The sequence below is a fragment of the Oncorhynchus mykiss genome, chromosome 2, assembly GCF_013265735.2.
Source record: "Oncorhynchus mykiss isolate Arlee chromosome 2, USDA_OmykA_1.1, whole genome shotgun sequence".
NCBI classification, from domain to species: Eukaryota; Metazoa; Chordata; class Actinopteri; order Salmoniformes; family Salmonidae; genus Oncorhynchus; species Oncorhynchus mykiss.
Window position 1 is genome coordinate 27,462,222 of NC_048566.1, and position 15,125 is coordinate 27,477,346.

The window sequence follows — 15,125 nt, forward strand, 5'->3', positions numbered from 1 at the left end:
AGGTTCCTATGGTCAGTCCAAACGACAAAAGGAACGGTCGCCCCCTCCAACCACTGTCGCCATTCGCCTAGGGCTAAGCGGATGGCGAGCAGTTCGCGGTTTCCCACATCATAGTTACGTTCCGACGGCGACAGGCGATGAGAAAAATACGCGCAAGGGTGGACCTTGTCGTCAGAGAGGGAGCGCTGAGAAAGAATGGCTCCCACGCCCACCTCTGACGCGTCAACCTCGACAACGAACTGTCTAGAGACGTCAGGTGTAACAAGGATAGGTGCGGATGTAAAACGATTCTTGAGGAGATCAAAAGCTCCCTGGGCGGAAACGGACCACTTAAAGCACGTCTTGACAGAAGTAAGGGCTGTGAGAGGAGCTGCCACCTGACCGAAATTACGGATGAAACGACGATAGAAGTTCGCGAAGCCGAGAAAGCGCTGCAGCTCGACGCGTGACTTAGGGACGTGCCAATCAATGACAGCTTGGACCTTAGCGGGATCCATCTTAATGCCTTCAGCGGAAATAACAGAACCGAGAAATGTGACGGAGGAGGCATGAAAAGTGCACTTCTCAGCCTTCACAAAAAGACAATTCTCTAAAAGGCGCTGGAGGACACGTCGAACGTGCTGAACATGAATCTGGAGTGACGGTGAAAAAATCAGGATATCGTCAAGGTAAACGAAAACAAAGATGTTCAGCATGTCTCTCAGGACATCATTGACTAATGCCTGAAAGACAGCTGGAGCGTTAGCGAGGCCGAAAGGAAGAACCCGGTATTCAAAGTGCCCTAACGGAGTGTTAAACGCCGTCTTCCACTCGTCCCCCTCCCTGATGCGCACGAGATGGTAAGCGTTACGAAGGTCCAACTTAGTGAAAAACCTGGCTCCCTGCAGGATCTCGAAGGCTGAAGACATAAGAGGAAGCGGATAACGATTCTTCACTGTTATGTCATTCAGCCCTCGATAATCTATGCAGGGGCGCAGGGACCCGTCCTTCTTCTTAACAAAAAAACCCCCCGCTCCGGCGGGAGAGGAGGAGGGGACTATGGTACCGGCGGCAAGAGCTACAGACAAATAATCTTCGAGAGCCTTACGTTCGGGAGCCGACAGAGAGTATAGTCTACCCCGGGGGGGAGTGGTTCCCGGAAGGAGATCAATACTACAAACATACGACCGGTGTGGAGGAAGAGAGGTGGCCCTGGACCGACTGAACACCGTGCGCAGATCGTGATATTCCTCCGGCACCCCTGTCAAATCACCAGGCTCCTCCTGTGAAGAAGAGACAGAGGAAACAGGAGGGACAGCAGACATTAAACATTTCACATGACAAGAGACGTTCCAGGAGAGGATAGAATTACTAGACCAATTAATAGAAGGATTATGACAAACTAGCCAGGGATGGCCCAAAACAACAGGTGTAAAAGGTGAACGAAAAATTAAAAAAGAAATGGTTTCGCTATGATTACCAGAGACAGTGAGGGTTAAAGGTAGCGTCTCACGCTGAATCCTGGGGAGAGGACTACCATCCAAGGCGAACAAGGCCGTGGGCTCCCTTAACTGTCTGAGAGGAATGTCATGTTCCCGAGCCCAGGTCTCGTCCATAAAACAGCCCTCCGCCCCAGAGTCTATCAAGGCACTGCAGGAAGCTGACGAACCGGTCCAGCGTAGATGGACCGACAAGGTAGTGCAGGATCTTGAAGGAGAGACAGGAGTAGTAGCGCTCACCAGTAGCCCTCCGCTTACTGATGAGCTCTGGCTTTTACTGGACATGAAGTGACAAAATGACCAGCGGAACCGCAATAGAGACAGAGGCGGTTGGTGATTCTCCGTTCCCTCTCTTTAGTCGAGATGCGGATACCTCCCAGCTGCATAGGCTCAGCACCCGAGCCGGCAGAGGAAGATGGTAGTGATGCGGAGAGGGGGGCAACGGAGAACGCGAGCTCCTTTCCACGAGCTCGGTGACGAAGATCAACCCGTCGCTCAATGCGAATAGCGAGTTCAATCAAGGAATCCACGCTGGAAGGAACCTCCCGGGAGAGAATCTCATCCTTTACCTCTGCGCGGAGACCCTCCAGAAAACGAGCGAGCAAAGCCGGCTCGTTCCAGCCACTGGAGGCAGCAAGAGTGCGAAACTCAATAGAGTAGTCTGTTATGGATCGATTACCTTGACATAGGGAAGACAGGACCCTGGAAGCCTCCTCCCCAAAAACAGATCGATCAAAAACCCATATCATCTCCTCCTTAAAGTCCTGATACTGGTTAGTACACTCAGCCCTTGCCTCCCAGATTGCCGTGCCCCACTCACGAGCCCGTCCAGTAAGGAGAGATATGACGTAGGCGATACGAGCAGTGCTCCTGGAGTAAGTGTTGGGCTGGAGAGAAAACACAATATCACACTGGGTGAGGAACGAGCGGCATTCAGTGGGCTCCCCAGAGTAACACGGCGGGTTATTGATTCTGGGCTCCGGAGATTCGAAAGCCCTGGAAGTGGCCGGTGGATCGAGGCGGAGTTGGTGAACCTGTTCTGTGAGGTTGGAGACTTGGGTGGCCAGGGTCTCAACGGCATGTCGAGCAGCAGACAATTCCTGCTCGTGTCTGCCTAGCATCGCTCCCTGGATCTCGACGGCTGAGTGGAGAGGATCCGAAGTCGCTGGGTCCATTCTTGGTCGGATTCTTCTGTCAGGTGCGTGAATGAGGACCCAAAAGCGAATTAACAAAACAGAGTTTCTTTAATGACGAAACACACGTAGGCTCAGATGGACAGGCAGATTCCGACAGGACAGGACAAGGTTAGATGAACAGGCAGATTCCGACAGGACAGGACAAGGTTGCAGCAAACACGACGATAGTCTGGTTCAGGCATGAGTAACACAAACGAGAATCCGACAAAGACAGGAGCAGGAACAGAGAGAGATATAGAGGCCTAATCAGAGGGAAAAAGGGAACAGGTGGGAAAAGGGGTGAACGAGGTAGTTAGAGAAGACAAGGAACAGCTGGGGGAAAGAGGGGAAGAAAAGGTAACCTAATACGACCAGCAGAGGGAGACAGGGTGAAGAGAAAGAACAGGAACAGGACACAACATGACAATACATGACATGTAGCTTGTATCTGAGCGCCGTCTCAGCATATTGAATAGTGTGCGATTTCTGTAACGTTAAAAATAAATCTAACAAAGCGGTTGCATAAAGAAGCAGTGTATCTTTCTAACTATATGTAGAACATGTATATTTAGTCAAAGTTTATGATGTCTATTTACGTTATCTTGCCACGCTACCTAGATTTCCTGCGGGCATTTTTGAGTAATTTCTGAACGTGAACTCACTGTAAATGGACATTTATGGATATAAATGGCATATTATTGAAAAAAAAAATGTACTGTGTAACATGTCCTATTACTGTCATCTGATGAAGATTTTCAAAAGGTTAGTGAACGATTTATTTTTTAATCCTACGTTTGTTGATTGCATGTTTTGGCTATTCAAATTAGCTGTGTCTGGTGGTGGTTTGACATATATATGTGCTATGTTTTCGCCGTAAAACATTTTAGAAATCTGACTTGCTGGCTAGATGAACAAGGTGTTTATCTTTCATTTGAGCTATTGGACTTGTTAATGTGTGGAGGTTAAATATTTTTAAGAATATTTTTGCGTTCCATGCGCCACCGTTTCAGCTGAACGTGGGAGGGTTGATTCCCAATTGGGAACCAATATCTTAGACTTTACTTTTGTACACCAGCTTCAAACAGCTGAAAATACTATATTTTTGGTCATGTAAAATATATTTCACAGTAGTTTAGATGGTACAATGATTCTCTACACTGCTTGTTTTGTCAAATAAAATGAAATTAGGCTAACTATTAGAATTTTCGCTACCAGGAAAGGGCGGCGTGACCTTTAATTATACTATAACTCTGTTTCTTTCACAACTTAAAATCCCAATACCATCTTTAGAAGACAACAAAACAATTCTCATCGTTCCAGTGCGAACTACATGGGGAAAGTGTGAAATACTTTGTGAGATGAGGACTTCACACACTTGCTATTTTGGATGTTAACTGAACCGGACACCAAGCTAAATAACTAAAACAGAATCAATATCAAACCATGCCTGTATAAACGCTGGAAATGACAAAATGATGTAAGGAACTTTTCAATATAACCAAATAACACTCTGGCTGCATCTGAAAAGGCACTCTATTTCCTATATAATGTAGTGCACTATGTTTGACCAGGGCCAGCACATGGCTCGGTCAAAAGTAGTGAACTAAACTCAGCAAAAAATGAAACGTCCTCTCACTGTCAACTGTGTTTATTTTCAGCAAACTTAACATGTGTAAATATTTGTATGAACATAACAACATTCAACAACTGAGACATAAATTGAACAACTTCCACAGACATGTGACTAACATAAATGGAAAAATGTGTCCCTGAACAAAGGGATGGGGAGGGGGGGGGGGGGGGGGGGGGGGGGGTCAAAATCAAAAGTAACAGTCAGTATCTGGTGTGGCCACCACCTTCATTAAGTACTGCAGTGCATCTCCTCCTCATGGACTGCACCAGATTTGCCAGTTCTTGCTGTGAGATGTTACCCCACTCTTCCACAAAGGCACCTGCAAGTTCCCGGACATTGCTGGGTGGAATGACCCTAGCCCTCACCCTCCAATCCAACAGGTCCCAAACGCACAGCGTTGAGATTGCCTGTAATGACAACAAGCTCAGTCCGATGATGCTGTGACACACCGCCCCAGACCATGACGGACCCTCCACCTCCAAATCGATCCCGCTCCAGGGTACAGGCCTTTGTGTAACGCTCATTAGTTTGACAATAAACGCGAATCCGACCATCACCCCTGGTGAGACAGAACCACGACTCGTCAGTGAAGAGCACTTTTTGCCAGTCCTGTCTGGTCCAGTGACGGTGGGTTTATGCCCATAGGCGACGTTGTTGCCGGTGATGTCTGGTGAGGACCTGCCATACAACAGGCTTACAAGCCCTCAGTCCAGCCTCTCTCAGCCTATTGTGGACAGTCTGAGCACTGATGGAGGGATTGTGCGTTCCTGGTGTAACTCGGGCAGTTGTTGTTGCCATCCTGTACCTGTCCTGCAGGTGTGATGTTCGGATGTACCGATCCTGTACAGGTGTTGTTACACATGGTCTGCCACTGCGAGGACGATCCGTCCATTCTGCCCCCTTGTGGCGCTGTCTTAGGCATCTCACAGTACGGACATTGCAATTTATTGCCCTGGCCACATCTGCAGTCCTCATGCCTCCTTGCAGAATGCCTAAGGCATGTTCACGTAGATGATAAGGGACCCTGGGCATCTTTCTTTTGGTGTTTTTCAAAGTCAGTAGAAAGGCCTCTTTAGTGTCCTAAGTGTTCATAACTGTGACCTTAATTGCTAACTGTGACCTTGTAAGCTGTTAGTGTCTTAATGACCGTTCCACAGGTGCATGTTCATTAATTGTTTATGGTTCATTGAACAAGCATGGGAAACAGTGTTTAAACCCTTTACAATCTGTGAAGTTGTTAGGATTTTTCAAATTATCTTTGAAAGACAGTGTCCTGCAAAAGAGACGTTTCTTTTTTTGCCGAGTTTATATAGGGAATAGGTTAATATACCAATCACTATAGCAGACTGTCACTGTCGATGACCTATCTTTTAGAACTGCCAAATCAAGAACTACTGTGATTGATTTGTAGTCTTATCCGATTTGTAACAGATGGGCTTTTACAACATATCATGTTGATGAATAAAGTGTCTTGAAAAGGAAGGCAGAGAAAGGCACTGCTGTTGATATCAGAAGCCAAACAGTTGGACTAGGAGACGCCAATGATAACCTCCACATTTACAGCCTGTAACATGGGCAATAACAACATCTTAAAAGTACAAGCCCAACAATAAAGGTCTACAGTATTTACAACTTGGTGTGCAGTACTTAAGAATACTTAAGAGTGGCAGTGTTAAATTAGGTGTTACTTATATTTTTTCGCAGGAGATTGAATAAAAGTCTGTCTCTTCGGACAGAAAGCCAACTCCTATTTTAGCTTGTTGGGAACATAAGCAGACAGTCAATATCCACCACATACTGTTACAGTCTGTAGCTCCAACACTAATACAGGCAGCACAGCCATTCATCCAGACTAGTTCAGCAGTAGCAGCACACTGCATTGATTCTTCCTGAGTACCATTTGCTAACATCTCATCCATGGACTATTTCTTTTTAGCTTTACCTCCTCATTTCAGCACCAATACAGCCTGTTTCAGCACTGTTTCCTTATTGGACGGTAATTTACTGCCTGTTGATGGGAATCATTAATTAACAATTATAATTATTAAATGTGTATTGCCGAACTGTTAGAGTCTAACAGTTAGACAATCTAATATTAGGAGGACACGCATACCACACACACACACACACACACACACACACACACACACACACACACACACACACACACACACACACACACACACACACACAGTATGTTACAGACATCCTGGTGACTGGTAGTGGTCACCTTGTCTGACTGAGAGGACAAACTGACTCAAGAAGGACAGACAGACAGCTGACTAATGGTGCCATAGAAAGACACACATGACCAAAACTCTACCCTGTGGTGGAACATCAGACTGGATCCAGACAGACCCTTGGAACAGCAGTGTGTAGCCTACCATCACGTTGATGTTTGCTAGGTCAGCTATAACCTGGCCCACATACAGTAAATGCATAAAAAAATATATATAGAGAGACAACATTTTCTAATCCAGGGATTAATCAAGGCAATTCAATTCCCAATAAACTGATGTCAAGGTTTATTTCAAGGTGAAATGTGAGTCACAAAACAAGAAAAGGAGTCAGTGTGCGCAATCAAACAGGAATGAATACAGATTATACGTTCTGCAAATGGTTTAATCATCCAGAATGTAATATCAGAAGGAATATCGCTCCAGAGGCTTACAATGCAGCCTGTCTGATGAAGCCTGGATATGTGTATATGGGATGACAGTTGCCATAGCAACTTTGTCTTTACCACCCTAATGGCATGCATTGTGTGTGCCACTGCTGTGCCGTTGTTCATCATTCAGATGCCTAATTTTACAGCCATTACAACTGACAGCTAGGACAGACATTCTCCCAGTCAGAGGCAGAGGACACAGAACAACAGAGGAGACCGTGACTCCAATTCAAGCCAAGTGTGTTGATTTTTAATCTGAGGGTATCCTGCTATTGACACACTTGTTGAATTATGCAAGAGAACATGACAACAACAGTAATTCATGAGGCAGTCTTGACAGCGCAGGTGAGTGCAGGTAAGGTAGACAGAGCAAGTGTTTGGTGGTTACAGCCCCCCCCTTTATGTTAATTTAAAGATATATGCAAATACACAGTGTATTTCTGCAAATTAGGCACCTATCATTTTCTTTATTAAAAAAAAAACAATAAATTACCTGAATTCCCACCAAAATCTTTATTTGTCCGTGCCAGTAAAGTGTTGTATGTGCTATAACTCAGTCAATATCTGGATGGATTATATTATAACAATGTAAAAAGTTGGGTGTATCTTCATTTATTGCCCGACTGTTGCATCTATTAGAATTGTTTTAAAAAACGTTAAAACATTTGGATAACCATTGCTACATAAACATTTGAACTAGGGGCCGATGCATATGGTGATTCATTACATCCCTTATAGGAACCATATGGGCCACATACATTGGTATTGAAGAAGCTAACAAAACAGTGCATTGCCATGACTACTACATCTCCAATAAGCATGGTGCTATAGTAAGATAGTGGAGCTGCTGTACATGCATTGACATTTGACTGCTGCTCCTCAGAGTTGTTATTGTGACAGAGTGGGTGGTGACAGTGCTGATGACTGACCTCTCCTCTCCCTGAAACAGTGGGCCCATTCTGGTCCCCCCCCCACCACCACCACCACACCAGTGTGAATAATGCTATCAATAGGAGTGATTGTGAGGATCGAGTCCCCCACTGACTGACTCATCTATTTCTAGTAATCAATTCATCACACACACACACACACACACACACACACACACACACACACACACAGTATTGTACAGCTAACCTTCTGGGGACACCTCAGTCCCATTCAAAATCCTACTTTCCCTAACCCCTAAACCTAACCCGTACTCTTACCCTAACCTTAACCTTAATTTGGGGTTCCCGAGTGGCAAGACTCTGGTTTGATCCCGGGCTTGGGAGTCCCATAAGGAGGTGCACAATTGGCCCAGTGTCGCCCGGGTTGGAGGGTGTGGCCGGGGTAGGCCCGTCATTATAAATAAGAACTTGTTCTTAACTGACTTGCCTCGTTAAATAAATTCGTAAAACTAAATTAAAATGAACCCTAACCTTAACCCAAAAACCTAACCCTAGCTCCTAAAACTAACCTTAGCTCTGCCTTTCATGTTCTCCCACCCTCTCCCCACCGGCCTGTACAATATAGAAACAGGGCAGAAAGTTGCAATAGGCCCGTGCAACCCAAGGTTTGATACCAGCATAAACGGAAACCCTCTTAATCTTAATCCTAACCCTTGACGTAATTCTAACCAAAACCCCTTATAAATAGCATCTGACCTTTTGGGGACTAACAAAATGTCCCCAGTTGGTCTATAATTATTTATTAGTTTTATTTATTGTTGTTATTATTATATATATTTTTAACTGCATTGTTGGTAAGGGCTTGTAAGTAAGCATTTCAAATACCTGTTGTATTCGGCGCATGTGGCAAATAAAATTTGATTGGATTTGATTTTTGATTTGGTCATATTTTTGTTGGTTTACTATTCTTGTCGGGACTTCTGGTGCACGTCTGCACACAGACACACACACACACGCACACGCACACGCACACGCACACACACACACACACAACCTTCTGCAGCGCGTCACAGTGCATACTACAGTCATTAGGAGTCCTTACCTCACACTGTGGTGAAGTACCACACAACTAGAACATGGCATTAGTCATTAACTGCAGACACATTAAAATGTCTCCCACTGTTGATGTAGGGTTGTTCCACCTCAAAAAGCACAAAAAATAGGATTTCGACACCTATCATCTTAGAATGTTCTGAAATTGTTTATGTTCTTAGAAACGGATAAGACTAGCATTCCTGCAACAATATTTTGTTGAAATATAATTTGATCCCTGTCTTACTCATTGTTAGATTTTGGGGTCCAAATTGGATGTTATGTACTATATTTATTGAATATTATATAAATCCTATAATTTTAAAAGGCCAATTAGGTGCAATTCAATTAGCTTAATTTCTCATAAATCTAATTATATTTCAACAAAATAACGTTGCAGGAATGCTAATCTGATCTGTTTCTTAATACATAAACGATTTCAGAACAATCTGGGATGGTGGGTGTCAAGGCTTGCTGAAATTACATGGAACAACAATGTAGTCCATTCCATTCCCCTCTACTTCCTGGAGTTCAAACAAACACCATTTTTAATTGGCTGAAGGTCAGCCAATAGGTGTGCCCATCAGAATGAGAAGGCAAATATTGAGGTTTATTTTTATGTCTAAAATAAGAGAGATCACAATATTTGATAAAGGGACAAAGCCTCCCTTTTCTTTGCTGTAGGCACCAGGCAGCGGATTATAAACGTATCTATCTGGTGAGAACGGATGGAAACAGTAGCCGTCCATCCCCAGGCCCAGTGCAGCACAGCACAGCGTGGAAGATCAGTTTAAGATAAAGCTGCTTCTCAATCACTGGGAAAGTTTCCATGCATCTAGGGCTATCTCGTAGGACGGGTGCTGTGTGTGTGTACGTCTCTGTGTGCGCACGTGTGTGTGTGTGTGTGTGTGTGTGTGTGTGTGTGTGTGTGTGTGTGTGTGTGTGTGTGTGTGTGTGAGGGATGGAGGCAGCCATGCCACACAACCTTAAACACTCTCTAAGGGCGGCGTTGCAGCATGTCATGACTGGAAACTTCACACAACCGCTGGCATGGGTCCCTCCATCCGTCACAATATTATCTGGGATCCCTCCAGAGAGAAAGAGAGAGCGTATAGAGAGAGAGAGAATGAGGATAGAGGGAGAAACAGAGAGAGAGAGAAGGAGAGAGCGTATAGAGAGAGAGAGAATGAGGATAGAGGGAGAAACAGAGAGAGAGAGAGAAGGAGAGAGCGTATAGAGAGAGAGAGAATGAGGATAGAGGGAGAAACAGAGAGAGAGAGAAGGAGAGAGCGAGAGACAAGGGGGGTGCGTGCTGCTGTGTGAGTGAGATTTAATGAGCATATTTTCCCTGAATCCAATGTTTATCCACTGTAACACCCCACCCCCCCTCTCCCTCTCTCTAACATCAGTCCATGACAAACTGTCTTTGCTTTTACAAATATCTAGTCCTGTCCTGCCATTGTACACTTTTCATGCCCCAGCATAAAACAACTGGCTTGTCGAATCACCTGTGGCACAGAGAGACAGCCAGGTCTGTTCTGAGGGGAGATGGTGAGAGCGGATGAGAGGTGGGGGTAGGGGCTGTTCTGAATGTCACCTGTATAAAATGTGCCAAATGCAACAGCAACACCAGCGATAACATAAAGCACATAGAGCTCGCACGCAATTACTGCTGAATCAAAGCAGCAGAGCTTAAAAGAGAGAAAATATTTGGTTGAGAAAAATCTCCCTGGATGCTGAACCATGTCATCAAACAAGGTGGAAATCAATGTGCTGGCTAAATGATAGATGACCACCAGTTTTCCCTCCCTCCCTCCCTCCCTCCCTCCCTCCCTCCCTCCCTCCCTCCCTCCCTCCCTCCCTCCCTCTCCTCTCCTCGCCTTTCCTCTCCTCTCTGTGGCCAGGCTGATCGAGCTCCACAGCATTCTGCCACACATGCAGTGTTACCAGGGAGAGAAGAGAAGAAAGAGAGAAACCTGTCTGACTGAACCTGGATTTGAGGGTCATTTCAAGAACACTACCAGCCAGAGCAGCAGCAGAGACATACTCCATGTTCAGATCATCCGGATACAGGTCTGTCTGTCTCTGTCTCACTCTCACACACAACAGAGATGGCAAATGAATAGCAATGACAACACCAGGTGGAAGGTCATTCGTAAACAGTGGTGGAATGCTCGCTGCTAAGCACCACGCAGAATGAACTGAATTACATATAGAATACACATTCTGACTGAGTGTCTCGCTCTCTCGGTTCTCCTCTGGCCAAAAACGTACATACGTACACAGCTACAATCCTCTCTCTTCCTTTACATCCAAATGCAGAATGGAGCAGGATTGATATACATGTCTAATCTATTAGAATAGATTTCCATCATACGGTAGAGAGGCAATAGCTCTGGCTGGTCATACACAGTCCCCCTTTACGTAAACAGACATTGAACGATGCACATGTGCAACTGTAAAATACTAAACGCTTCGTTCTCTCCCTCCACACACACACACACACACACACACACACACACACACACACACACACACACACACACACACACACACACACACACACACACACTCCTAACGATGTGAGCCAGCATGGCCAGGTTCCTTTTCATAACACAACAAAATAACACACCGCCACAACAGCAGCTATTACTCAGACTAGGGCAACAGCCAGTAGACACACGGAGCAGCACAGCAGCAGCAGGAGCAGTAAAAAGCATTAAAACACCCAGACAGAGAGGACACAGTCTGAAACCCTGTTTACTTACAGCATACTCAATGGTTCCTTTGGGTCTCTGGAACGACATGCGTCTGCTGCCATCCTTCTTCTCTTGACTCTTCTTCTGGCCGGTATCTGAAAGCAAGCGAGGCAAGGTACGCATTACGTTCATGTTCCTCTCTCTCCCCAGCTTGCCTTGTCACAAGCCGCCGTTTCCCAGCCACACGGGTAGACAGCTCATTCGTCAACAGTGAGCGTGCGAGCCAGTCAGCCTGCGATGTGAACGGAGTGGAGCCTCTTTCTCTCTCCCTCTCCTCACAAGCTCTCACTGCTCTAGCTGTCTCTCCTCCTCTCTCACTCTCCTACTATCTCTTGTTCCCTCTCTCTCTCTCTCTCTCTCTCTCTGTAGCCCTCCACCACGCTGCACAATGACATGCGTTGATTCCAGTTCACCTTGCCTTCTGCTGCTGGCTCTCCTCTCACAGCAGACACACAGCACCTTGACCTCCATGAGGAACTGAGGAGAGGAGGAGGGGATGGAGCTGGGAGGATTGGGAGGGAGATAGGAGAGAGAGGGGGCTGAAGGCAGGATCTGTGAACTTGTATGAGGGGTGGAGCTGAGGCTGGGGGAGAGAGGAGCGGGTCGTGACTCGGGTATTCTATGGGGTATAGGACTGGGGCTTGGGGTATAGGGCTGGATCTGAAATCACAGGGATGGGGCTGGAAGAGAGCAGGGGCCGAGGGCTGGGGGTAGAAGGCTTATGGTACAGTACAGAGCACATCCTCTCTCTCAGTCGGCTAGGTTCCCCCCATTATGTTCAGTATGCAGGCTATGCAGCAGATCAGATCAGAAGCCTAACACGTCCTTAACTTCTTCTGTTTTTGTCACCGAGCAGCTCGGGCTGAAACACATGAGTCATTCGACATGCAGCCATTCTATTTCTGGGGCTCAGGACTCACTGCACTGAAGAGGGGGAGAGGAAGAGGAGCTGCTTCCGGTGGAGCTGTAGCCATGACTCCACTCAGTATTCACCATGATAGGCAATGTAGTAGGTTTAATGTTTGCAGTCTGTCAAATGCATCATAAAGCCTGAGATAGCTTTGGCGATCAGACGTGCATTGAAGCATTCGGTATGGTGTCTCTGCTGTCTGGTTTGGTTTATTTGACACCCCACTACTACAGTTGTATAACAGCAGTGTATCTGACATGAAGCTCTGTTACATATTGTTTCAGGTCATAGACATAACACTAATGTGATACCGAAACACTGACGTGGCCGTATGAGGGCTAAGCCAAGACCAAGAATAAATAACACCTGATTCTAAAACCAATATGAGAAAGAAAGAGAGCAGGGAGAGAGAGAGAGGGGGAGGAGGGAGGAGGAAGAGAGAGCTACAGAGAGAGCTACAGAGAGAGAGCTACAGAGAGAGAGAGAGAGAGAGAGAGAGAGAGGAGGGGAGGGGGGGAGGGGGGGAGGGAGGGAGGGTGGGTGGGTGGGAGGGAGGGCTACAGAGAGAGAGCTACAGAGAGAGCAGAAAGAAAGATACAGGTACACAGAGAGAGAGAGAGAGAGGGGGGGAGAGGGGAGGAGGAGAAAGAGAGAGCTACAGAGAGAGAGCTACAGAAAGAAAGATACAGAGAGAGAGAGAAAGAGAGAGAGAGGGAGTTGGGAGGGGGGAGAAGGAAGAGAGAGCTACAGAGAGAGCTACAGAGAGAGCAGAAAGAAAGAAACAGAGAGAGAGAGAGAGAGAGAGGGGGAGGGAGGAGGAAGAGAGAGCTACAGAGAGAGAGAGAGAAAGAGAGAGAGAGAGAGAGAGAGAGAGAGAGAGAGGAGAGGGGAGGGGGAAGAGAGAGAACTACAGAGAGAGAGCTACAGAGAGAGCAGAAAGAGAGATACGTTAGACAGAGACCAAGTCGAGAGATACATTAGAGAGAGACCAGAAAGAGAGGTAGGGGGAGAGACTCAGAGCTCCATTCACAGCAGCAGGGTGTTAGTGAGGGAGAGAATCGTCTAAATTTGAACCTCAACATGGACTGTGATGATGTGCCATCAGAAACACAGCTATTTCTTCACACTGGGAGCAGAGCAGAACCATAACGTTAAACAACAAAGATCATCAGATCTCAGTGGGTCTACACCACAGGAACACATGTTAACCCCCCTTACCCCTTTACAGAGAACCTGTTCACTTCTAGTAAACAGCCTGCCAGATAAACTCTGCTCTTTTCTGCTAGAGCAAGAAAAACATCCTGTACACAATGTTATCCAGTAACAAAAAATGGACATTTACAATGAATTTACCAAAATTAGATCTATAGGAGACAATTGATTAAACACTGTCATCACAAATGAAGTTACTCAGTTAATCAAATGTTCTGTTTGTGTGACACGTTGTTGCACACTAAACAACAGCATTGAATACGTATTTGTTTTAATTGTGCAGTGCACACTGTGAATACAAGCGTTGTGTTTTAGAGTATGGTGCGAGATGGCAACTAAGTGAGATGAAAGTCCCAAATAATGTGAGCAACTGTCCCTGGGGCCACAGCAAGTCTCATTAAACGATTATCTCCGCAAAAACAGTGGGTTGTGTAACACCAGATTTCACAGATGTGGGTCAAGGTCATGTTATCTCATTTAATTTGCATCTTCCTCTATCCAAAAGAAGCAGAACTAAAGCAACAGCTATACCACCACAGCTGATACACTGTTGCTCTTAATTTCATGAATGGACTTGTGACAGCAGACATCCCACTTTAAATCTTTGTCATACTTCTGGCTTATTCTTATTCTTATTCTTTAGCACACTATCTCCTCTTACACTGTTTCAGCTGTTCAACCTTTAAAACGTACACAACCGGTCTGGAATAGTTTTTCATTTATTTAAAACTTCAACAATGCCTCATTGTCTACTGTACTTCTGTATTACAGTTGTCATACTATATACTGAGGTATTTTAGTAGGAGAGTTCGTATACTGAGGTATTTTAGTAGGAGAGTTCGTATACTGAGGTATTTTAGTAGGAGAGTTCGTATACTGAGGTATTTTAGTAGGAGAGTTCGTATACTGAGGTATTTTAGTAGGAGAGTTCGTATACTGAGGTATTTTAGTAGGAGAGTTTGTATACTGAGGTATTTTAGTAGGAGAGTTCGTATACTGAGGTATTTTAGTAGGAGAGTTCGTATACTGAGGTATTTTAGTAGGAGAGTTCGTATACTGAGGTATTTTAGTAGGAGAGTTTGTATACTGAGGTATTTTAGTAGGAGAGTTCGTATACTGAGGTATTTTAGTAGGAGAGTTCATATATTGAGGTATTTTAGTAGGAGAGTTCGTATACTGAGGTATTTTAGTAGGAGAGTTCGTATACTGAGGTATTTTAGTAGGAGAGTTCGTATTAAGAAATATGTAAATATTAGGACGAGTAATGTCGGAGTGACATTGACGAAATACAGTAGAATACAGTATATA

At 45.4% G+C, this 15,125-nt stretch overlaps 1 protein-coding gene across 7 annotated transcripts in view; it reads right to left on the bottom strand.

Annotated features, from left to right (window-relative positions):
- The window catches only part of LOC110485571 (oxidation resistance protein 1), a 213,465-nt gene that overhangs the window by 42,576 nt on the left and 155,764 nt on the right, over positions 1-15,125 (bottom strand). For all 7 annotated transcript variants that reach the window (XM_021556680.2, XM_021556707.2, XM_021556688.2 and 4 more), the window contains one exon: positions 11,705-11,790. In XM_021556680.2, coding sequence (XP_021412355.1) covers positions 11,705-11,790 — 86 coding nt within the window. The remainder of the gene's footprint in view (positions 1-11,704; positions 11,791-15,125) is intronic.